At 44.1% G+C, this 24,715-nt stretch overlaps 1 protein-coding gene across 1 annotated transcript in view; it reads right to left on the reverse strand.

The window, feature by feature from the left end:
* TENM4 (teneurin transmembrane protein 4) overlaps nucleotides 1-24,715 on the reverse strand; it is a 382,101-nt gene that overhangs the window by 181,522 nt on the left and 175,864 nt on the right. Inside the window, 1 exon segment of the mRNA XM_090265745.1 lies at nucleotides 5,352-5,522. Within this exon segment, the coding sequence (XP_090121871.1) occupies nucleotides 5,352-5,522 (171 nt within the window).

Below are 24,715 nucleotides of genomic sequence, written 5' to 3' on the forward strand. Positions count from 1 at the left end.
GTCAAATTGCAAAGCATGAGGATGGAAGAGAATTACTTCCTCATTCTTCTTTATCTGATTTCTGGTTTCCCAATACCACAATCCTCTTACAGTCCAGGTAGAAAATAGTATACCCTTCAGCTTCTAATTCTGCTCGGGAAGCAGAACTCTGAGGGAGTACAAAACAAAAGCAGGATGAGTTCTGAGCTTTTTACTCCCAGAAACTGCATAGAAACAAGGCCAAGACTGCTAATTCCAAGGACTCATTTCCTTTGTGAGTAAGTGGGAGTCAGAGCTGCTGAGATTAGAGAATGGCCTGCCTTCCAGTAACTCCTGTGTCTGAGAATAAATAACAAAAACTTGTCTTGTACTTTGGCACGCTGTTGGAAAACCATGCACAGTTCGTTTTCCCCTTCAGTGAGTGTATTTTCAGGAGACAGCTATTGTATCAGCTGCGTTCTTTAGCCTCACTGGTCAGGGGCCAAGTCCTGAAACTCTCGGAAGGTCTGCAGGCCTCAGGGGCATAAATAAGTTAGTTGGCTCTCACCCCAGAGGACGGAGGGACAGAAGGGGGATAATTTTTTCTAGCACTGTAGTATTTCTCCTAAGGAGGCCAAAATGGGATGAAAAAAATTGTCCTTGGTGTGTATACAATGAAATCAAAATTATAAATTCTGGTCTAGGGTACCCCTTCTCCATGCAGGACTTTGACATTTTTGGCTGAGACTGAGAGGGCTACTCTGGAACTTTGGTTCAAAAGTGACCTTGGATCAGAAGTCCCTCTATCCAGATCCTGAGGGCAATGTTTGAGAGGGGAAGGAGTTTCCCCACCTGGGATTTAACCTCTATTATTCCTCCCTTCTGGTCCCCAGTGGTCCCCTGGACTAACCACAGGGATGAGAGGGGGGCTTTTCAGGGGAAAGAGCTACAGCCTGCTGAGCACCTCGACCTAATGAGGTGTAGGACTGGCTGGGCTAAGGGCTATTCAGAGTGAAACCACCCAATTGTTTCCTGCCTTTAAAAAACCCTCATTGCTGTCTTCTTTCCAGATCCTATAACCCAACTTTGTTTGTTCTTAATTCGGAGCACCAAGCTGTGAGCACGAGGACAGAAAATATCCTACTACACAGCAGAACCCGCCAATGATGGGATGAGAGAGGGTAGAAGGTAGAGGTAACTGGAGGAGAAAACCCATGTGTGTGAAATTCTTTTTACCACTTTGTATATTCTGGATGATGACAAACAACAACAACAACAAATTAGTATAAGTAGTAGTAGCAATGAAGATAGAGGCAGTAGTTTTTACTACCATCTAATGAGCTCTAACTATATGGGGGGCACCTTCACATATATTGGGTGAGTCAATTCTCATACTATTAAAACATATATACTGAGGCTCAGAATGCTTAAGAAACCATTGATATATGAAGCCATTTAGGCTTCCCTTTTATTTATTAGAATATGGCTTCTTAGAGCATTAAATTGATGGATGATTAATTAGAACTCTTCCAAGGTGTTCTCAGTGGTGGCAGAGAGTGCTGACCCTCTTTAAGAGCAATAGTCCAATTTAATGCACAGTCCCAGCAGGCTAAATACCAAGGCCACACCAGGTACATGCAAGGCCCACTGACAAACTTTTTTGCGTCCTGGGTTACAAAAAACTTCCAATTTTTATAAAGTGAGAACCTGCAAACAGTCCTCAAAGTTAAAGGTAATAGTCACCATCTCAAACATTGATAAAAATGAGGCTATTCAATCAGTGGGTGTTCCCAGAAGCTTAACAAACAGTACAAAATACTTAACTCGGAATTAGGGACCACCGACAGCATGATTAGGTTTCACAAGGCAGATTCTACTGGTAATGGCCCTTTTCTTTATAAATATGTATAAATTCAGGCTTTCCATAGCAATGCTGTGCAAATACACAATCATGTCAATAAAAGAAATTTCTCAACTAATCTTGAAATGATTGCATAGCTCAGTAAAATTTTAGAGATTTGGAAGAACTGAAATTCCACACACTGCCCAATCACAGTCTTTACTTTCCTGAACTGAGACCTATCAACATAGGTTCTAAATTCCTAATCAATTAATATTCTCCCTCTCACCCTTTTTGGGTCCTTTTCAGGGCAATAACTTACACAAAGTATCCTTTGGTTTCCTTAGCAACTGTTTGAAATTTATTTGGTTATCAAACTAAGCTGTTTCATTTTGGAGAGCCCAGCTGAGCCTGTGTGCAGCAATTTGCATGCTTCAAACTGATGGGCAATTTTGATTTCACTGCAGAAAGCAGAAAATACTATCCCTAGCCCACCAATTCAACCACCAGAAATGCTTGTTTATTCATTGCTTCCCCCCCCCCCTTCTCCATTAATGCATAACATAAGTTCTTGTGGCTTTACTTGCAAAAGCTGCTGTATTTGGTTTCTGTCCTATGACAACCCTGAAATGATTATAGCCATGTTGAAAATATAGTATATGCTGCAGCTTGATGTTATTCTCAAAGGCATGGTGAACATTTAAAATGTTTCATTTGCATTATTTAACAATATATATCCTTTAAAAAGACTCAAAAAATGTCCGAACGTTTGCAGGATCTTTAAGGATAAAATGTTAGTCTAGATTTCTGAGATTCTATTAACTGATATGGAATGGCTTTGGATTTGAAGAGACAAGAAAGGAACTGGTATTTGCTGAGTGCCTCTTTAGGTTTCATCCTTGTTCTACAGATGAGAAAAGGGAGGCCAAAGGAGACGGAGTAACTGGCATGCATTACAGAGCTGATAAAGGGCAGGGCCAGGACTCAAACCCTGGACTGTCTGGCCCCAAGGCCCTTTTATCCTTTTTCCATCATACCCCATTGCTTCCCCCATCATTGTGAAACAGGGTCTCTAATCCTAATTCAGGAATCAGCTGTCCTCTTTGATATCCTCAGAAGGGACAGCAAATACGCACTCATGTCAGGGTTCGAGACTTTCCCCCGTGAGATGTGTCTAAGGAACTAGACTTTTAATTTCACAAGTAAAAACATAAATTGAGCAGACCTAGGTTTGACCAGAGCAAAAGAAATTAGGAACCATGTGGCCTCACATAAACTACAGAAAGTTTTGTCCTCTGTTTTCCCGACTGATGTATTTTCTTGTCACAGTAATTGCTTCTGATGCTGACCACTTTCCAGTGCTGCATTGCATTTTAGGGGTTTGAAAAGAGGATTTCCATTTGCATTAGTAATGACAAATAATCCTTTTAAGCAAAAATCCTCCAATTAAGTAAACCAATAAGCTGATGCAATTTTATTTTGTCTCTTATCTGTACCTCCTGCTCCTTGCCTAAACAACCACAAACTAATTTCATTAAAGTGAAAGATTTCAGATACACCCAATTCCTATTTAAAGAATGTTTGATAGAGATCATGGAGAAAAAAAAATGCATTTTGCTAAATGAGACCCTTTACCAATAGCCTTAGGGTTAAACATATCTGTAATCTGCATTTGGACATGCTGATCTGAAGACAGTCTTCATTCTATGGTTTTCACCTAGGGCACCTGACCCTACAAACTGGCTTGAGTCTCACACAGCAACAAGCAGGACCATGGACAGGGCCAATTTGAAAAAAAAATTCTGAAGAGCCATCTGGTTAGTCATATAACAATTCTATTACTAATTTCATATGTAGAACTTGCAAATTAGAATGAATCTTAAGAGATAATCCAGCTCTACAAACTCCTTTTAAGGGGAAGGAAAATGAAGTCCAGAAGATCTATACAAGGAATTTGCTTAAGATGACATCACAAGGCAGCGGGCAGCAGCTGGACCTGAATTCAGGGCTCCTGACTCCTAAACCAGAGCTCTTCCCATTGCCCTATGCAAGTACCCATATCCTACTAAGAGGCAAAGGCAGTGTAAATCATTCAAGGTTTTAAGTGTTAAAATTTTTATTTGTAAAGAAAAAGATGGGATTTGCCCCTCAAATTGTAGGCATGGGCTCTGTGAAAACAACCCCGGTTAATTTCCCATAGAAATGATGACAGGTAAAAAGTTGATTTTGGCCTTCAAGAGCATCATTTCAGAGGTCATGAATAACTACTCCAACAAGCATATGCTACCTTGTTAACCAAACCCAAGCCTGGAAGGCAAATCCTTGAAAGGACAGAGAAGCTCAGAAGCCATGATCTCAAAATTAACCGAGCAAGAGGAAAGGAAAGATGTAAGCAGAGAGGGTTGGAGGCAGCTATGACCATGTTGCTGATGAGGTAACACCACAGATACAGCAGGTCACAGCAGGTGCAGGGGAACAGATGGCCACACTGCCCACAGTGACCACCGGACTGGCCCATAAGCTCAGTCTTTCCTCGGACCAATTTTTGTGAGTTGGCATCACTCTTGGCTGAAAGTGAGAGAATTTGTGTCAACGGCATGTTAGAAAGACCCCCTAAGAAATTCAGAATATGGGTCTGATGATGTCCCATTTAAGAATGCCAAATTCCTAATGTCACCACCATTTTCATCAATGATAGGAAAAACAAATTCGCATCTCATTGTACAGTGGGATTTCTCATCCACATCTCCTTTAGGATCTTGTAACCATACGGTTAGTCAGGAAGTACAACTTGTGGAGATAGCAAGAGCCCTGGAGTCACACGGACCTGGGCCCAAGTTCCAAAATCCCTTATTTACCGGTGGGTGACTCTGGTCAAGTCCCTTAATTACTGTGACCTTTGGTTTTTATATTTAAAATGGATATAAATAATTATACTTACCTCACAGAATCCCTGTGAGGATTAAATGTGAAATGCTCTTGGCAAAGATCTTTGAAACAAACGTACTGTACAAACATTACTGATTATTGTTGTTGCATATGAAGAAACTGGGGCTCAGGAAAATTAAGTGACTTGCTCAAGGTCACATGGCTGGTAACTGCTAGAATATCCAAATTGGTGTTTCCATTAAACCACAAGGGTCCAAGTCCAAGGATATTTCAATTACAACACATCACCTACTCACCTCACCAAGCCCCACTTCTGGAGATGCCCACTCTTCCCACGAGGTTGCCCCAGAAGAGCTCATCCTGACCCCACACAATCAGGAACAGCCACCCCAGCAGTGCGCAAGCCCATAATGCTTCCCTCAAGGCATGAGATGGGACACCGCGGAGGACCATGAGCCCTGCCCGAGCCCTGCCATGAGCTCACAGTGACAAGGGACTGCGATGAAGACACAGGTGGACTGGTGGCCGGCGTGGAGCGCAGAGGGATGGAGTAAGCGCCAGAGCATGGAGCGGTGAGTCAGGCACATGACGCGCATAATGGAGGTCTCCTCAGTTGAAAGGCAGACACAGAGGACTCACGACACGGACAACACAGCAACCCTACCTTCTGTGGCTCCTTTGCCTTTCCTGTCAGGGATCTCTAACCCAGTGCCCCCTGAGGGATACAGGGAGACGTCGGTTGGCACAGGCCAACTGCTGGCTGTGTCCTCCGTGATCTCATACATCTGCCCCTCCATCGGCTGCAGGTGCCAGTTTAGGCCAAACAGGTGCATGGCTGTGGTGAGCAATGAGAAAAGTCATCTTTTTCTGCTGGAGGTGGAAATGAAACTCCCAAGCCATAGGGGAGGGCAGGTGGGGTGGGGGAGCACAGGAATTCAGGGTAGTTCAGTTGATCAAACAGCCCCTGGAAACAGCTCTTGCAGCACCGAGCCCTTCATAGGGTGTTGGGGACACAAAGGCGGCCAAGGCCCGGAGCTGCCCTTCAGGACTCACGGTCTCACGGACCTGGGAGGAGGCAGGGGCGGGGAGTTTCGGGAGGTCTATGATGTATGCTTTAGTTCAGGGAGGAAATTGCAATTTGTATCACAAAGGGTTAATTTTCTTAATATAAAAATACCTCCTACAAATAATAAGCAAAGTCCAACAACTCAGTAGGAAAACAGGCATAGGAACTGACAATTTACCAAATAAGAAATACAACTGGTTCTCAATTATATGAAAAGACTCTCGACATCACTCATAGGAGAAACATGAACTGAACTTTGAAAAACTATTTTTCACATATGGTTTGGCAAAGATGAAAAAAAAGACTGAAAATACATAGTATCGGCAGAGAGTAGGAAAGAGGCACTCTCATACTTGGCTTGGGTGAGCAAAAGCTGGTATGAGTCCTACGGAGGGCAATTTGATAAAAGTTGTCTAATTTAAAATACACATACCCTTTACTCTGGGACTTGGAGGTTCCAATTCTAGAAGTTTCTCCTCTAGTTATACTTTCAAGATACTCACACACATACTAAATGATGTACATATATACTTATTATTAAGGTTATTTATGGCAGCATTGTTTGTAATAGCAAAATTTTGGAAACCAATCCATCAATAAGAAGCTAGATAAGTTATAGCCCCTATTCTATTATGCAACCTTAAAAAAAAGTGAGGAAGTTCTTGGTAGTTTTCTGGAGGGAAAATTATAACATGCAGAACAGTGTATTTGATATACTACAATCTTTGGGTAAAAAACAAAACAAATTCCTATATATTTATAGACTAGTTCTGGAAGAATATGAAAGACATTGGTAACAGTGGGTGTATCATGTGAAGGAAAGAGATGCTGAGGGAAAGGGACAGAAGAGAGATTTACTTTTCATTGTATATCTGTTGTGCATTTTCATTTTGTGTCATGTGCAGGTACTTCCATTTTAAAAAACATTTTTCCAAGGTAGCAACTGCTAAATAGTCTTGTGCAACAATCTAGATGGGACCATAAGATGCTGAAGAATGGACACTGTCCCTTGGGATATACAGTGCTGGAGAAGGCTAGAAAGCCTGTTCCCAAAATCTAGTACAATGTCTGCTTAATCACATCTGAAGATTCAAGACTTGAGCCTTGATGATGTTCCAAGCTCGCGCTCCAGGACGGCTACCCTCGTTCCCCATGTACAGAGTTAGGCACTCCGATGCCCGGACTCCCACAGCATCCTGTATCTAACACCACACCTTTGTTCCACTGATGAACACTTTCTAGGAGCACACTTTGCACCAGGACTTACGGCTGGTTCCAGAGACCTAGAACTGAATCTGAGACCCCCTGTTTTGATACACTCATAGTCAAGTAGGGGAGAGACAAACCACAAAATCTATTCAGAAGGATTAGAAGGCCCAGAGAAGGGGGTGACTGACCCAATAAGTGGGCCTTCAGAACACAGGGGAGGATCTACAGAGATGTGAAGGCCCACAGTAATTGTGTTTACTGAGGGTCTACTATGTGCCAGACAGCACGTTGGGTAATTTGTATACATTCCATCTAATTCTTATGGCCACCCTATCAAACCCAAGTTACAGATGTGAACATTAAGGCTCAGAAAGTTAATTAAAATTATAATTTTATAAAACTATAATTTATTGAATATTTACCATGTGCCAGGCATTTTGCTAAGAGCAATAAATATAGTATGTATTTCCTTTAACTCTCATAACAATCCTAAAAGATGAATATTAATAACCCCATTTTACAGATGAAGAAACCAAGACACAATGACATCAATTAACATACGGAAGGCTAAATGGCTAAAAAGTGGCAGAGTCTAGACTAGAATCTCAAACTGTTCAAATCCTCAAATCACACGCCATCATGTCTTTCCGGCTTCCAGGCCCAGGTACTACCCACCTCACCATGCTGCCTTGCACTAGCTCCATCTAGCAAGGTGTGTGAACATTACAAAGATATCCCCTTTAACACATCCAGCGGCCTCCAAGGTCTTCACATGCCGTTTAGGTAGCAACATAGAATCCTGTGAGGTGTTTCTTGGCCCAGCCTGAGGACAGGCCCAAAGAATGTGGTCTTGCGGGGCCCTGAGACTGCCTTCAAGACACAAAAAACTGTGTAGAGGAGACTGGGGCACAGCACATCCTCCCGACTTCTAGTCCAAACACAAGCCATCCAGGGAATACACACGTGTTTGATTTAACCAGGAGGAATACTCTGGGGACAGAAACAGAATCTGACCCTATGCTTTCCCATGGTGACTGCGGTGCAGGGGACTGTGTGAGGAGTGAAAGATTAAAAAAAAAAAAAAAGACTGTTTTTGAATCCTAACCGCAATTTCTAGCTACAGTATACTCACCTGAGAAATGGGGATAAAATTATTTCAAAGGATTGTTTTATTATGAGTTAAAATATAGCAAAGTGCTTTGCCAGCTGTACATACATGTGAATAACTATGTTTTATAACCATTATAATTGTACCATTGATGATAATGACAAAATAGTAGCTAACATTTATTGAGCACTTTTTAGGTACCAGGCACTGAAATGGTTTACACTGATTCTGACTATCTCTGTATCGTTGCCAGTAATAATAAAAGTTAACTTGCCTAGAAGAATTGAATACTTGGCTATTTCCAAAACTCAATTAGCTTACATTTCTGCTTACCTCCTTACTGTTTTAATCTATATATTGGCAACTCCAAGGTGATGGAGAAATTGTTTGAACTATGGACAGCTTGGATATATGCAGTTAAATGTGTGGTGCCCCATTCCCCGTTAGAATCAATGATCTCATCTAAGTGTGTACAAGTGCTGTTTTACTCAAAGGTCATGAGCATTAACTAATCCCAGAAATGAACAGAACTCTCATAGTTTTGTGAAGAAAAACATTTTTACTGTCAAAGCTTTCTCTTACTTTCAGCAAGATGCAAAAGCAAGTCCTTGCTTAAAACAATAGCCTGAGGGGGAAGAAAAGCCAGTGGACAATTGTTATAGGTAAAAATGGTCACAAGGGCTGGGCATCCCAGGGAATGTAAGTAGGACAGGACTGTTCCAGCTGTGGAGGAGGCTTAGGGGTGCATGTTGGGATTCCTTCTGTAACAGAGCAGGGGGCCATCCCCAAAGTCTCCACAGCTCATGGTTTTGGGGGTGGGGAAAGGACATAATACAGCTTTTCAGGTACTTTGCAAATCTATGGGAAGTTGGTAACTAGATAATAGCTGTGCTGTAGCCCAAGTAAAAGGGTAGGTGATAGGCTTAAGATACTTTTATAGCCCGGGCTGCTGTGTCAGTGTATTGAGCATAGGCCTGTGAGCCAAGTGTTGCTGGTTCGATTCCCAGTCAAGGCACATGACTGGGTTGCATGTCAGATCCCCAGTTGGGGCACAAGTGAGAGGCAACCACACAGTGATGTTTCTCTCCCTCTCTTTCTCCTTTCCCCTCTCTCTAAAAATAAATAAGTAAATAAATAAACAAATAAATTATTTTTTAAAAATATACTTTTATGCTGCACTCCCTACCTCCCAGGAAAGAGGGCAGATGATAGGGTTAAAATTATTTTCATAACAATAATGTATGGTGCCCTGGATGAGCATTTAAAATAAGGGCAGGCAGCCATAAAATGAGAGAGAAGCCACAGGGTCTAAAAGGGTGTAGACTGGAGTCAGCTAGGAGTTCTGGGGTGTAAGGGGGAAGCCACATGGTTTGGAGGGAGTCCACCACGAGGCCTGGAGTAAGGAAGAGGAGACCCATCGGGAAACCTGACTGGTAAACATGGCAGCACGACTGATGAGGCTGGAATTGCGGGGACCTGCCTAACCACGTATGAGTTAGTGGGAGATGCCTGAAATGCTGAACTGTGACTATGCATAGGGAGCTGTGGACTTCTGCTTTTCTGAAGGATGGTACCTCTGACTGGCATATTCTGAAACTGGCCTGGTTTTGCAGGGGGGTGCAGTATTAAGTGTTTTGGGGTATTTTAAAGGGAGTGGAACGTAATAGTAGAAACCTGCCATTATTCTGAATCTGTAAAACTTTTAAATAAACCCCCTTTCCTTTTCCACCAAACTCTTGCATTGGGAGTCACGCTTCTTGGTGGCAGGTGACTGGACCCCCCAGCTGTTCCAGAACAGCATAGGCTGGGGTTCTGTAACACCTCCTCTTGGCTTTGCCCTTGGCAATCACAAACAGAGGCCCCAGACAACAGTGGGCTGGCCAGTCTCTGTGACCTGTAGAAGATACGCCCCTGAAAACCATCTGGGAAAGCAAAGATCCGGATCCAACTCAAACTTGGACCCTCTCAGAAGATGCAGTCATTCAGAAATAGTTTAGGAGGCTGGTGGGCTGGTACATGACCCCAGGGTCACCCAGGCTGCACTGAGAAAGTTGGCTGGGAAGCAGGACTTAGAGGGGGAGGATGATGTGGAGTCAGAGAAGCGAAGCTCTAGTAATGCTGCCTTACAGCCAAAATAAAAGGTCCCCTCAATCTGTGATCCAGAGCCTTAAATATAAGTCATATTGAAATGGGGTACAAAGGGACCCCGAAAAAGGAGATATTTGCCACAGCCCTTGGTTGGAGGATGGGGGAAGGGAATGCTACAGCACTTAAGACACTTTGCATAACTATGGCAAGTCTTTCCTGAAGGGAAGCTGTGCTCCTGCCACCAGGGAAAAGGCTTATGTGACCATAGCCTGACGTCACTGGGCTTTGTATGCACCTGCACTGGAGGCGGGGAGGCGGAGGCCCATGCGTCACTGAGTCATGCTTGTCTTGACTAGAGATGGCAGGAAAGTGGAAAAGTGCAGACCTGGAAAATGTAGCTCATTGTAGGCGGGCCCGGAGATGAGGTCACACAGGAAGCTCCAGGTCAGGATTTAAAATAAGTGTGGTCTGAAAGAGGAGATTCTGCCATGCTGCCCATAGTATGCAAGGAGCTACGTCTGCTCCTCTGAGGGTTCGGCCATGCGACCCAGGCTAGTAAGAAAGAGGCAGCTGGTCTGCCATGGGAGGGAGAAGGAGAGGTAGCGGCCATGCTGAGCTGTAATGAGGAAGGGGCAGCCGTGAGGGATTCAGACATAAGGTCTGAGAGAGAAAGCCGCTATGCCGTGTGTAGTCAGGCTTCTGCCATGCAGCCGGGCATAGTAGGTAACAGCAGCCAAGAGGGAGAGAATAGCACGCTGTTGCTCTGATCGTGAAGCAGACTCTGAAGCCACCAAGGACTCTGCCTTACAAGACACTGATCTGCTGCCTCACAGACCAGGACTCTATCTGGACTCTTGGGACTTGGGATGTACAGAGAAGTCACTCCCCGGGACTCCACCATGATCCAGTGTAACACGACACATGTATTCCTGGACGACTACATGGAGGCTGAGGACAATGTACCCCAGATCCTGAAGGAGAGAGCTGCTGTGAGGATGGCAACTTTGAAACCCAGGAGTGTACTTTCCAGAGGGACTGGAGAACTGTTTGTGCAGCCGGCTTAAGAACAGATAAGGATATGGGGGACTTTTGGTGTTTTTGGCTTAGAGCCTGGTGGGGAGCAAGGGAAGTGCTGGGTCTCGTGGGAGAACAGGGCTCCGATCAGAAGTGCTCCCAGCCTCGCTGAGGTTGGAATCCTGTAAATAAAAACCTGTTTCTCTCAACACTAATTATTGGGTCATGTACCAAGGTGCCACGTGCATGGGCCCTGGTTTGCTTAGTTATAATACTTCATTGTTTTACTGAATTGTTTGGTGGGTGGTTAATTTTATGGTTCTTGGTTCTGGGGGGAGGAGAAGAGAGAAGAGAAATATTGTATTATGTCCTGCTCTCCTCTTCCCCCAAAATACGACACACTCTCAGTCAGAGGCTGTCCAAGGAATACAGAAGTTCAAGCAGCCACTCTTCTTTATCCTGGATAATAATCGAAATAGTAATAGCAACACAAAACTTGGTATCTTTTGAGTGTATACTAAATGCCAAATGCTTTATTTACATAATTTAGGTGAACCCCAGAATATAAAATGAGCTACAGTGATATACTGTGATTTACCGAGGGAGGTAAAGTAAGTTACCTAACACCACACAGCTGGTACAAGACTGAGGCAAGTTTGAGAGTCAGGAGCCTGTGTTGCCAATGATCTGAAAGTTAACAGCTATGGATCCAAAAAAGCTATGAATTGGGAAATGGTCCTCTCCAGCCTGCTTTGAGGATGGATCAATATAAAATGGTCAAAAACTGAAACAATATAAATTTAATCATCATAGTCCCTGTTTCCTAAGAAATTAAAGGTAACCACCTACCACCAATGTGCCCACAGAATTATCTAAATTACACCATGTGGTTTGTGTTTATAACAGCAAAACTCTCCTTAAGTACACTGAAGGTGACATAAATAAGAAACCTGATATTGGTTTTGCCTTTAAACTAGTTTGTAATTCAATAAAAAGGTGAAAAGATGCTAAAGAGTTCAGAGAAAGGCTGTGGAAGGGCACTGGGTTCAGAAGATCACCTACATTGAAATGTTAATGATTTCTGAAAGCCAAGGCCTGGGCAAGTTTCCTATTCCCTCAGCTCTGGTCAATCTGATCTGAGGGCTGACATTTTCCAGTCGCCTTTTCCTGCCCAGCAAAGACTTGAGGGATAGCTGAGAAAGTGCAAGTTCTACCTTGACATTTCAAAGAAAAATGCTCAATAGATGTTCAGACATTGAAGGCTCCCACAGCACCTGGCCAGCAAGAGGCAATGAACAAGGTCATTATGCAGGAATCATCAGCACAAGTACAGGAGACTTCTCCTGTAGCAATGCATGCCTCCCTTCCAGAAACTGAATGCTTGAACCCACTCGCATCTGTAAATTAGCAGTTCCAGGGAGCGACTACAGGTGGCTATAACCATAACAGACTTGATCTGAGTAGCATTTCAGGTTTCAAAAGGCAGTGGGAACCAATCCAGCCACACAGGTACGCATTTTTCTATCTTATATCAGTGCTTCTATTTTTTAAATAGCATCATTTGTGTAAAATATCAGTCACTGAAATTGTTGACTTATAGTTCTCTAATGGAGAAAACAAAAAGACAAAACAAAAACAACACAACAGAGTTTCATCTCCCAGGTTCTGTGCTTGCTTTTACCACAAAGCCACAACATTCGGAAGTTCCAAAGCAAGAACTTATATACACAGAGATGTACACTGCAGTGTTATAGGAAAAAATTGGAAGCAGCCTGGGTGTCTAAAAATAGGAAATGAGTTAGCTCAATATGATACAGGTACTGGGTGGAATACAAGGTAATCATTATAAAAAATAACTGACAACCAGCAATGAAAGCAAGTGCTTACAAAATAACGTTAAGGGACACAGACTCGCACGTTTCTGCTGACTGCATCTCTGTAACATCAGATATGCATATGAAAAAAAAAAAAAAAAAACCTGGAAAGACATACGGAAAACTGACATCAGGCTTTGCTTTGAATTACAGTGGTAGCGTAATAGATAAATTTGCTTTGCTAGTTTCCAACCTCACTTTAATGCTGTTTCACATTGAAGAGGAAGTTCTACAACTTGGCCTGAGGAGCAATAGGATGGAGAGAAGGCTGACAGAGCAGAGGGAAGGGGTCCTAACCCGGAGCACGGGCCATGTGTCGTACACTGAGGCCAGGGGAATCATGTACACCTTCAGAAAACTGTAATTCTCGCTTTACAGATGAGAAAACTGGTCTCAGAGAGGCTGCAGGATTTTCCAGTAGGAAATGATAAAGTCACATGTGAACCCAGATCTGACTGGTTCCAAAGTTCAGGCTTTCCTCCTGGTTTAACACACTGCTGGTGCATTCCAATGCCTGAAACTAAGTCGAAATTTAAAAAAAAGAAAAAAAAAAATTAAAGCAAAGCTTCTGCTGATAGCATAGCCAGGTTTGCTCTTTTGAGACAGTTTGTTAAGGGGCTTTATTCTCAAGGACAAAGCAGGGGGACCCCATCCTCCCCATTAGGCATGGCTGATCCCCACAATCAAAACCACATAAATGTAAATTAGTGACTTGTCCATTGGTAGAATCAGTCCTGAAGTTCAGCTCTCTCCAGAGTACTCACAGTCACATCATTTATTAGTTCCATGACTTTGGGCAAATTACTTTGCCTGTCTGAGTCTTACCCTTCCTTGCAAAATGAAGATAGTAGTATCTACCTCAAAGGATTAAATGAAATACTGTATGTAATTTGCTTAGAACTGTTCCTGGCACACAGTAGAAACACAATAAATGGCAGCTGTCATCCTTGTCATTCTGCTACACTGACTTTCCTAATTCCTGAATCCACTCCAAGATTTGTTAAATTCAGCTCTGTTATGGCAACTTTTTCTTTTTTCTATATATTTCCCGACTTCCCTCTCTGCAACTGCAAATTTCTTTAAGCCCAGGGACCTCTCCTACCCTGCTCCCATTAGCGAGCAACCTTAGGAACTAGAGATATTGCCCAATGGATAAAAGAGTTTTAAAAAGTGGAGTTGTTATAAAGCAGCCTGACAGAATCCCACTGGTGACTATGTGTGGCTAATTTTAAATCAAGTAATATATTGCTTTTCTTCCTGTCTCTGGATAAACCTGACTGCAACAATCAGGCTTACTGTCTCTCACCCCCAAATTAAGTGTTTGCTGGAGAATGGACTCTGGCACACTTAATCATTTTTCTGCACCATGCAGTGCTGTGGGGAAGGGAGGCCTTTGAGCAAGGATTTGTTCATAGCTGCTCAATATTTCTGTGAATCAGGATGGGCTTGGGCATGAGGGACAGGCTCGGGCACAGTGAGCCTCGAAAGTGGGAAATGGGCATGCCCACCGCCAAGGCGGAGGAGCAATATCCATTTCACTGGCAGGCACTGAAAACTGGTGACGGGGCAAGTTGTAGGGGAACCACGGCTGGAATCTGATTTGTACAGAATAAACCTCTATTATTGCAGTAATTGAAGAAGAAAGCTATCATTTCTGGGCACCTTTCACCCGACAGCCTCCACTAAGATCTCCCCTGTACATAACTAATTTAGAGGTTGTTCCCCTCCACTAGCCCCTGCAGTGACCTCAGTGCAGTGCTCAGACCTCTCCCCGTCCCACTCCCAATACTGAGCTGGTCCCAGAAACAAGGCATCAGAAGGCAAAAAGCACAGGGGCTACAGGCAGCACAGCCTTTGCAGCCAGACAGCCCTGAGTTCCTTTTCTGGTTCGCATGTTTATGTTTAAGTGACTTGGCTCATGTTATTGAACCCTTTGGAGTCTCCATTTCCTTATCTATAAAATGGTGACAATAATGCTTAGGTCCAAGAGTTGTTGTGAAGATTAAAGAAAATAATGCACTTTATGAGCTTATTATGATGCTTGATTAGTGATTTAGTCAGGGGTACTGGCCTCTTTTCCCTTAGGTTGTCAAATTAAAAAAATGACAACAGCCAAAACAGCGTCAGCTGTCTGGTGTGATGAATCACAATTATACCTATTTTCTTTGTCAGATTGGAAAAAAAAATTTTTTTTTGGCATGCTGCAGAATTTTAGTAATTAGCTTATGTGTGCCATGAGATGAAAAAGGTTGAAAATCGCTGTGCTTGGCATTTATTCAGATACACAGCCAGCAGGGGGCTGGCCTTCTTTGTTGGTCTCTTATCATCCTAATCTTTACTGTATATTAAGGTTTCCACTGAGAAAGTGAAGGAAGGAGATTTCTTGAGATAGTTGACAAACTTGGGGTTTTGCTCTGATATTGAGGGGATGTTGCTATGACTGAATTTACAGTCACAGGGCTCTGCCCAGCCCTCCCTGCACAGAGCAGGAGACTCAGACTTGCCTGGTGCCTTTGCGCCAGAGCCCCAGTCTCTGGACTCCTAGTTCAGAGTGCTTTCTACTAAGTGACCCCGCCATTAAGTCACAGCGGGAGATCCTGTAAGAGCAGTAAAGCTCTCTTCCTGCTTGTTCTTCCATCAGCACTGCACTCCCAGATTAAAGGAGTCGTTTCCTGGAGCCTCAAGGAAAGGGAATAAACCCACAGACCTGCTGCTAGGTCAGGCCACCGTGAGGCCTTCTCTTCAGGGCAGGAATTACTCCTTTCATTTCTATCCCGCAGCACCTGGTCCGCAGGAGTGAAGAAGAAAGGGAGGAAAGGAAGGAGACAGACATAATTAGGATTATTATTAAAATAATAACAGCTGTCATTTATTCAAATTGTACCATGTGTATGACATAATGCTGGATGATTCACATTCATTATGTCATTTGATCTCAGAACATTTTGAGGAAGATATTATTAGTTAACCCCATTTTATAGATCAGGCAACTCCAAACACAGCAACAAGGTAGGTATTATTAATATAATTGTGTATTTCGAGAAAACCAAAGCTCCAGAATTGTCTATAATTGCTGCATTCATCACGGCACCACCAAGAAAGATCCAAACCAGGTCCCGGTCACTTCAAATCCCAAGCTTTTCTCAGACTGATGTCAAGGACATACCGGATGGGCTTCCATTTAGTCTTGATCAGAGTAAACATGCCGTTCCTGATCAAATCACTGCCAACAAAGCACACATTCAAGGAGGTGACTCCACACAGAGGAAGTGCTTAAACCTAGTAAAAGGCCCCACTGTCGCCCTTCATAGCCAAGGCTTAAGTAGTGCTCTGGGGATCAAAGACACCCTGGGGATGGCCAGCCTCATCTCGCTGCTCTGCTGGGGTGCGCAGCCAGCACTGCCGGGGTGGAACAAGCCTGGTCCAGTCAAGTGCCTGGCATTTCCAAGAGAGGAGGGGAAACCCTGGCATAAAGCTCTCCACAGCTTCTGATTTCCTTTCTTTGTGGCTCTGACACCCACGTGTCGACACTATTCACAAGGCTATCTAAGGGTGTGGGGACTTAGCAAAGGAGAGGCCGCTCACATGTGATGCATGCTTCCTTCCTTCACCTGTGCCAGCCATCAGATGGGGCAGGAAAAAAACAGGCGTTTGGTCAATATTTGGGAGCTACAGAAGAAGTGCCTGTTGCTAGGTACCATTTCCACAGCTACTAGAAAACACACTGTGTGTGACAGGGCTCTGGAGAGCAGCCCTCCCACCTCCTGATTTCCTTTGGCATACCAGCCCTGTAACTAATTTTTTTCAATGATCAAAGTCAATTAGGAGGTGGTCCCCACTGTACCTCTAAATGGAGTTTTAATTTGTGTATATATTATTAGGATAGGCCTTTTCCCTCTGGAACATTCACTTTGGTGAGAGGAATGAGGGTGGACAGCTTAATGTGGAGCCTGCCACCCGGATTTGTAACTTGGGATAATATTTCTTCATAATGAGAAGCAATTTTTTAAAAAGATTTTATTTATTTATTTTTAGAGAGAGGGAAAGGGAGGGAGAAAGAGAGGGAGAGAAACATCCCTGGGAAGTGAGAGAGAAACATGGATCGGTTGCTTCTCACACACCCTCAGCTGGGGACCTTGCCCTGACCGGGGATTGAACTGCTGACCCTTCAGTTTGCCGGACGATGTTCAACCCACGAAGCCACACCAGTCAGGACATGAGAAACATTTCGAAAGAGCATTTTAAAATCTCAGAGGACAGAATGTGTGATGTCACAGCTTCCCAGGCTCCTGCCCCATGGATGTTTTCTGGCTCTTCGGGATCACACCACATTTTCTTGCTTCCCTGCCCTTGTCTGTACAGAGAGCAAGGCTCTCAATAAATGGGAGTTCCCTTTCTCTGATAAACACAGATGCCTGGTTTGGCTCAGCCCTTAGATTAGGAAGTTAAAGGCAGCATGGAGTTTTGGCACCATAATGATGTTGATAATCATGTTAATAATAGACACTGTCGCCTCGACCAGTGTGGCTCAGTTGGTTGGGCATTGTCCTGCAAAGCAAAAGGTCGCTGGTTTGATTCTCGGTCAGGGCACAGGCCTAGACTGTGGGTTCAGTCACTGGTAGGGAAGTGCAGAGAGACAACCGATTAATGTTTCTCCCCCTTTCTTTCTCTCTCCTTTCCCCTTTCTCTAAAAACAAATGAACAAATAGCCACTGTCATTGATTTAAAGCTATATTGTAACAAGCAAGCACTGTGCTTTGTGCTTATAAATACCTACCATTTAATCTTTAAAAGTCCTATGCGGTAGGTACTATTATTATCTTCATTTGCAAGATAAGGGAAACTGAGGCTCAAAGAGGTTCAACAACTTGCCTGAGATCACACATTTAAGAAGAAGCAGAGAGGAACAGGTAATTTCAAGTCAGAGTCAAATCCGGATTGCCCTGAATCTGCTCCTTCCTAACCACTGTACAGCCAACTTTCTGCCTGGCTGTAAAAGTACAGAAATGACAAAAGTGGAGAAAAAAACGCAGATCTCATTATTATATGGATCTGCCTTACTCCTCAAATTTTGTTGGCAATATATTCCTAAGGATAAAAACTGGAGTTAATGTCTCTTCATAACAGAAACAATTTTCAAAGAGTCGTTTTAAATGCCTGTTGAGCACAGTATCTCCCATATTCCTCATTACTTCTCCCGCTCAGGAGTCTCAGACTGTACGTGTTTCTCCTGTCCCTTGAGCACACCTGTCTGTCCAGCCTCCAGGCTTTGGCTAATGCAATGTCTCTTTGTGGAATGGCCACTGCCTTTCCAGTTTAAAAACAAAATTCTCCCCTCCTTCAAGGCCTACTTCAAATGTTACCTCTTCTACAAGGATTTCCACCACAACACCAGCCAAAAATGACCTCTGTTCTCCCTCCCTGAGCCCCGGGCCCTTGCCATTATTTCAGCACCTCTCCCAGTCATACTGCCCTGACATGTGCCCCCTATTCCTTGCTGGCTTTATTGTCCATCTCTGTACCCAGAGGAACAGATCTGCAGAGAGCCAGCCACTGGCCCTTACCAGCTCTGCATCAGCAGATAAATCACTGAACTACTTTGACCCTCAGTTTTGTCATCTGTAGAAATGGAAATATAATACAAAGCCATCTCCCAGGTTCTTGTAAAGATTACATTTAATAAAAGTTCTTTATATATCATATAATATATTGAAAGTATAAGGCATTATTATTGCATTGCTTAAAAGTTAATGAATAAAAGAACACCTAAAGTTTAATACATAGACTAATGCAAAGATTTATATATGAAGTTTCCAAAACAGCCCCAGAACTACATAATTAAATGTATGAACAGTACTACTTAGTGAACTTAATACACTACAAAAAAGTTAGGAGACAACCAACCAGTTGTAAAAGAAGAGTTTTCAGGTAAAGAAAAATAAAAATGCTACTTTTCCTAAAATTCTCATTTAATCCACTCCATCTCCTCTCAAATTCCCTTTCTGTATGCATAGTCGGGTACAGTCACGTGTGCTCACATACACCGAGACACACACAGGAGCCGGAGGAGTATATCTTGCTATAGAACTCTACAGAGGGCCTGCCTGAGAGGTAAAATTTAGGACAACATGATAAAATGGATGCCACAGTACAATTAATGATACTGGCATTTTTTCTCTTTCCCCACTGGAAATTGTGAATAAAAACTAACTCCAGGCTCAAAGGCAGGATAAATGTAGCTTCCTGCCATACACCACCAGGAAGGGCTTCCTCCAAAATGAAATGTTAGGCCAGTGGCAATCTATCTGTGCCAGATGAAGTGGGAGAATAGCAGAATCAGATAACACGAGGTGCTGGTGCTCAATAAGCCACATGCATCAAGGATCCTGATGTCACTTGGGCCTCCTTTCCTCTGCAATCCTGAAGCACTGTGGGTGCATGCAGACCACAGCCCCACTCAATGCCGCAGGTACCCAGCAATCCTGGCAGGCAACGTGCATGGCAGGGCAGCTAGATGTTAATTTTTCTTCCATAAAAATACACTAGCCTCTCTTTAGTCAGGAACTCCCTGCAGCCTCTCAGCGGTTCAGATCAGAGCTGTCCCAGCCCCCTGCCCTACCCAACAACCCCCAACCCCCAGCTATGGGAATCGCAGAATCACAGAGCATAGTGGGAAGAGGACCGGCTGTGTGAGCACATCCTGCCCTTTCACTCACTAGTGACGTGTGGCTTTGGGCAAATGATTTAACCTCCTCAGGCCTCAGTTTCTCATCTATAAGGTGGAAATAAAAATAGGATGGTACCTAGCACATGGTTGATACTTGACAAATATTTGTTAGATAAATAAGATTGTTGAGAAAATACATGCAACACTCAAAACATGCCTGGCACATGATGAACTCTCAATACACGTGAGCTGCCATCTCTGTTATATAACCTTAGGTTGTGGGAGAAGAGCCGGGAGCAGAGGCAAAGACCCAAAGAGGATGGCAAAGACCCCCTTGTTTGCTCTGAGTCTCACACATGGACCAGAGCAGTAGACATCACAGGACGGCTGTGAGGGCAGCATGGTCTCTGTAAGGAACACAGGCCTTCCATCAGGAGATCTGGTTTCTAGGCCCAGCTCTATCACTTACTAGTCATTCCAGCTGCAGAAGTTATTTTCCTGCAATGGGCCTCAGCTTCCACATGTGGGGCTTGCGGGACAAGGACGTGCAGTTAATAATTCTATATACTGCACAGACTGCTAGAGAGGACCAATGGGTTTGAAAGGCCTCGCACCAGGGTGAGGTATTTATTATGCATTGGTCCAGTGGAGCCTGTCTTCTAAGGGGGAAGGCAGCAGTGTCCTCCTGCAGTATCTGTGGTTTCTGTAGCTGGATGTTTAAGAACCTTCAGTAAAACAGACACTGAGGTCTGCAGACACAGCAAATGCACAAACGGACATGACACCTCAATGCACAGTCTTCTGACACAGGTGCCAAAAATAGCTAACATTTCTATCTGCTGTCCCCTGACTTTGTTTAGGCTGTTCAATATCTCCCAGAAAGTCATTCCCAGCTTCTCTTTCAATATCTTGATTTCCAAGGCTCAACACCTTGGGGAAATTTTATCTGCTCTTCCTGATTAGAATGAATTGCTCTCTCCTTCAGGCTCCCGCCAAAAAACAAAAGCAAACAAAACTAAACAAACAAAACACAAGAAAAACAGGGACCAGGTTCAAACTGCAGTAACGGGCTTTGATCAGCTGCCGTCAGCACTCACACGTCTGGCTGTCCGTGAAGCCATGGGTGACTCAAAGCAGTAAGGCTGGCTTATCTGGCTTTGCCAGGGATACAATGGGGTAGACGGCTCTGTGAATGTCCCCGCCCTTTCAAACCTGAGTCTGGGGAACGTTCCTCTACTTAATCTCAGATTACCTGGAATCCTTGTGTCTGGAGATGGCCCTTGGCCACTGAATCTGAAAGGGTTTTAAATCTCTGGGTGATCCAACGGCCCAAAGGGTGGAGTGCATTTCCTGAACACCCACTGAGGGCCACCCGCGCACTGAACTGATCCTGGGCAGACAGTCTCTCACTTCATGTTCAGAGCACCTCTTAGATATTCCCTGACATTCTACCAACGAGAAAGCTGAGACCCAAAGAGATGAAAACAGCTGCGTGAGCGAGGCTGGCAGGCGGGCTCTCTCTGCCCAGAGTCTGTGCATCGGTCACCAGGCTACACTGGATGCAACCGTTCAGTTGTGGTTTTGTTGTTTTACTGTCAGGCGTAGAAAAAATACTGTTTTCTACAGCCCCCTCCCCTCCTCTCCTGTCTCCCTTTCCTGCCCCTCCCTCTCTGTTCCATGTGAAGAAGAACAGCTCACTGGCTTTGTCACCTCCATCCCAGGCCTGCAGACCTCAGCACAGCCCTGACCATACTTACCTCCTCTCCACAGCTAGGTGTATACAACAGCCATCAGGGAGAATGTTCTTGCTTTTTCTCTAACCCTAAGGGCAACTACATTATTATTTTTTTACAGTAATTAGTCTATAATAAAAATAAGGACTCCAGACAAATCCTTCCCAAGGATGCTAAAAATCTGTAAAAATTGATTCCTTTTCCACACTCCTGGAGTGAAGCTGTGGAAGGAGCACCTCAGACCCATGGCTGGGGTGACTTCCTGACTGGCCACAGCAATGCTCCCTCTTCTGGGGCCTTGAAAGTGCCCACAGGCCAAGGCCTCCGAGTCCTGGGACAGTGTGTTGTCTCTGTAGCAGCTGCTATTATAAAAAATGAATATACCAGTAAACTTGGGCCCTTTCTTTTTTGAGACCTTTCCAAACTCAGGACTGCTTGGCCCTCAAGTTCAACACACCTTGTTGACCAGGGAGGAGGGGAAGACACATTTTATTGAATAGTGGTTCTCACTAGGAAGAACTAGGTGATTGTTATTGAATCTCCACAACAGCCTCTTATCTACATTCCCAGGGGAGGAAACTGAGGCCCAGAGAGAGCAAGGCTCTTGCTTAAAGTTGCACAGTTATAAAGAACAGATGGGGGCCAAGCCTAGTCTATGCGCTGCACCGACTAGATTTTGGCAGCAACCTCTGGTTTTCCCTTGTAGCTTCCAGGAATCATGTTTCACTCTCACATCACCTCATGCCTCTAGGTTTTCAATCCCAGCTCCCTGTAAAAACTTGAGCCTCTACCCTCACCTTCTTCTTTCCCTCCACTTTATGCCTTGCAACATCTGTTAGGTTCTAGTCCTGACATCCTCCCCTTCAGCAAACTTTTGCTGAACACATGCTACATCCATGACAGACCCCGGTACAAGAAGCTGTGGTTACAACACTGAGCAAGATGGAAGTTGTTTCTGCCTCGTGGACCTTACAAGCTGATGGTGGAGACAAATACGAACCAATCCGTGACAAGGTCAGTCAGTTTCAATTGTGGTGAGTACTCTGAGCACTATAAGAGCATGTAGCTGGGTTCCTGGCAGAGTGTGAGGGGCTCAGAGCAGTTTCTTATAGGATGCCATATGTGAACTAAACTGTTGCAAAGGAACTGACTGGGAGAAAATTGTGTGTGTGTGTGTGTGTGTGTGTTCCTCCTGAATATCCTTTAGCTTCTCTGCCTCTCCGGCCCACTGTCAACTCCTCTGCCTGCTCCCCCTCACACCCACATCAAACCAGCTCTCCTAAGGTGAGACATGAAGCCAAACACTGCCAGGACTGTGGGAAACATGGACACATGGCTGGGGGCCCTGGAATTCAGTCCTATCCTTCTGAGGAGCCCCTGGCAGTGGGTAATACAAGCTTTAACCTGTCCACACCTTATGACCCAGGAATACTGCTCTGGGAAACACCCCCACCCCCCCAACAAAATAAATGAGAGAAGAAAACAGGACAGGAGGCACAAAGATGTTCACAGGGTGCTGTTTATAATAGCAAACAGTTGGAAACAGCAGGAACACAATGAGAATAATGGCACAAATATGGTAGAGCTATTAATCTTGTCAAGAATGAAAATTGTCAGTTCTTGAAACTGCATGAAAAATTGGTCCATGAGAAAGAAGGAAGGATGTAAACCTCTGAATTCATGCTGACCACAGAGAGGCTTTTGCCTGCTATCCTTTCAGGAGGTCAAGTATAACACACAGAAAACCGTAGAATGTTTCAGTTGTTTGCCCTGATATCTTGAATTATATCATCAAATTTCCTCAACAACACTGATATCCTAGCAATCTGAAGATTATTGTAGGTAACACCTGAGTTTGAATTCAGTAAATAAATCACTTCTTTACTACACCTCTCAAAAACAGCACCTACAACTACCGCGTCAGGGACTAGGTGAGTGGGTGCCACAAGCTGAGAATGAGGAGAGAGGACTGACCACGAAGGGGCATAAGGGAGCTTTTGGGGTGATGGACATGTTCTGTGTTTTGATTGTGGTGATGGTCACAAAACTCATCAAATTCATAGAATGGTACAGCTAAAAAGTGTTACTTTTTTGCATGTCAATTACATCTCAATAACTCTGATTTTAAACACAAGTGGTCAGGGCCTGGTGGATGAGTGGGTGTACAGGTAAGGGACACATGTCTGAGTGTGGTTTGGTCTCAAGCCTAGTCTTGGGTCCCCAGGATTACAGTCAGAGCTCTAATGTTGCTAGGGAAAGGAATTACGAAAAGTAGGGATACTGATGTCCACTTGCCCTCTAGACCCACTCTATCCATTCCTGTGCCGCTCTGTGCCTGGGAGGCTGTGCCCTGGGCCTAGATCAATGGGCTCTCGTGGGCTCTGGCTTCTGGTTGGATTCCACCAAAGGGAGGAGATCGAAGGGTAGGAGAGAGTGAGGTGTGCAAGACGGGAAATTTTCCTTCCTGCTGAGCCAAAACATATTGAACGATGTAATCATTTTGGCTGATCTTCTGTTTGTTTATTTCTATTTTATAGAAGAGGAAATGCATCTTAAGAAAATTAAGTCTTTTCCTAGGTAGACAGTTAGTAATGGCAGAAGGACAATACAGACAAGATCCACTTGTCTCTAGAGTCTGGGCACATAACCCTGGCTCCTCTCATTCCAGACACAAGAAGCCCACTCTGTGCAGGCAGCTATCTTGTCGAAGCAGTCTTCTCTCTGGGACCCTGAATCTGCCTTCCTGTCATTTTTACCCTGCGGGCTTGGCTCTGCCCTGGGCAGCCCCCCAGAGCAGATCTGCCCCCTCTTCTGCATGGTATTCCAGACAATTGTGGAGAGCCCTGCTGGTCTCCTCAGGTCCTTTTAGGGGTTGGGAGATATTTTTCTGGGGTCTGTTATAAAGAGAACAATCTATATATATATATCTTGCTATTAGCAATTCCCACAGAGCAGCATGAAGGAATCAATCTTGGAGAAAAGGCTTTAATACAGGGTCCAGTATCTTTATCACTTTTTCTTCCTCCTAAAAGATCAAGTTCAATCATCTCCATTTCCCATTCTTTGGGCTATAAAGTGAAATCTATGGCTTCTATCCCAAAGGCATGATGTGAAGGCGAACAGAAAGGAGAGAAAATGAGCTTATTGCTCACTAATGACGCCCAGGCCCAAAGTGCCACAGGCCTGCGCTTATGAAGCGAATGGTACCTGGGATCCTGACATTGCAAAAGCTGAGCCAGATGGGGATAACGGGGGGAAGGAGGAGGGTA

Source organism: Furipterus horrens, unplaced genomic scaffold (genome assembly GCF_987537825.1).
Source record: "Furipterus horrens unplaced genomic scaffold, mFurHor1.1.pri manual_scaffold_2, whole genome shotgun sequence".
In the NCBI taxonomy this organism is placed as follows: Eukaryota; Metazoa; Chordata; class Mammalia; order Chiroptera; family Furipteridae; genus Furipterus; species Furipterus horrens.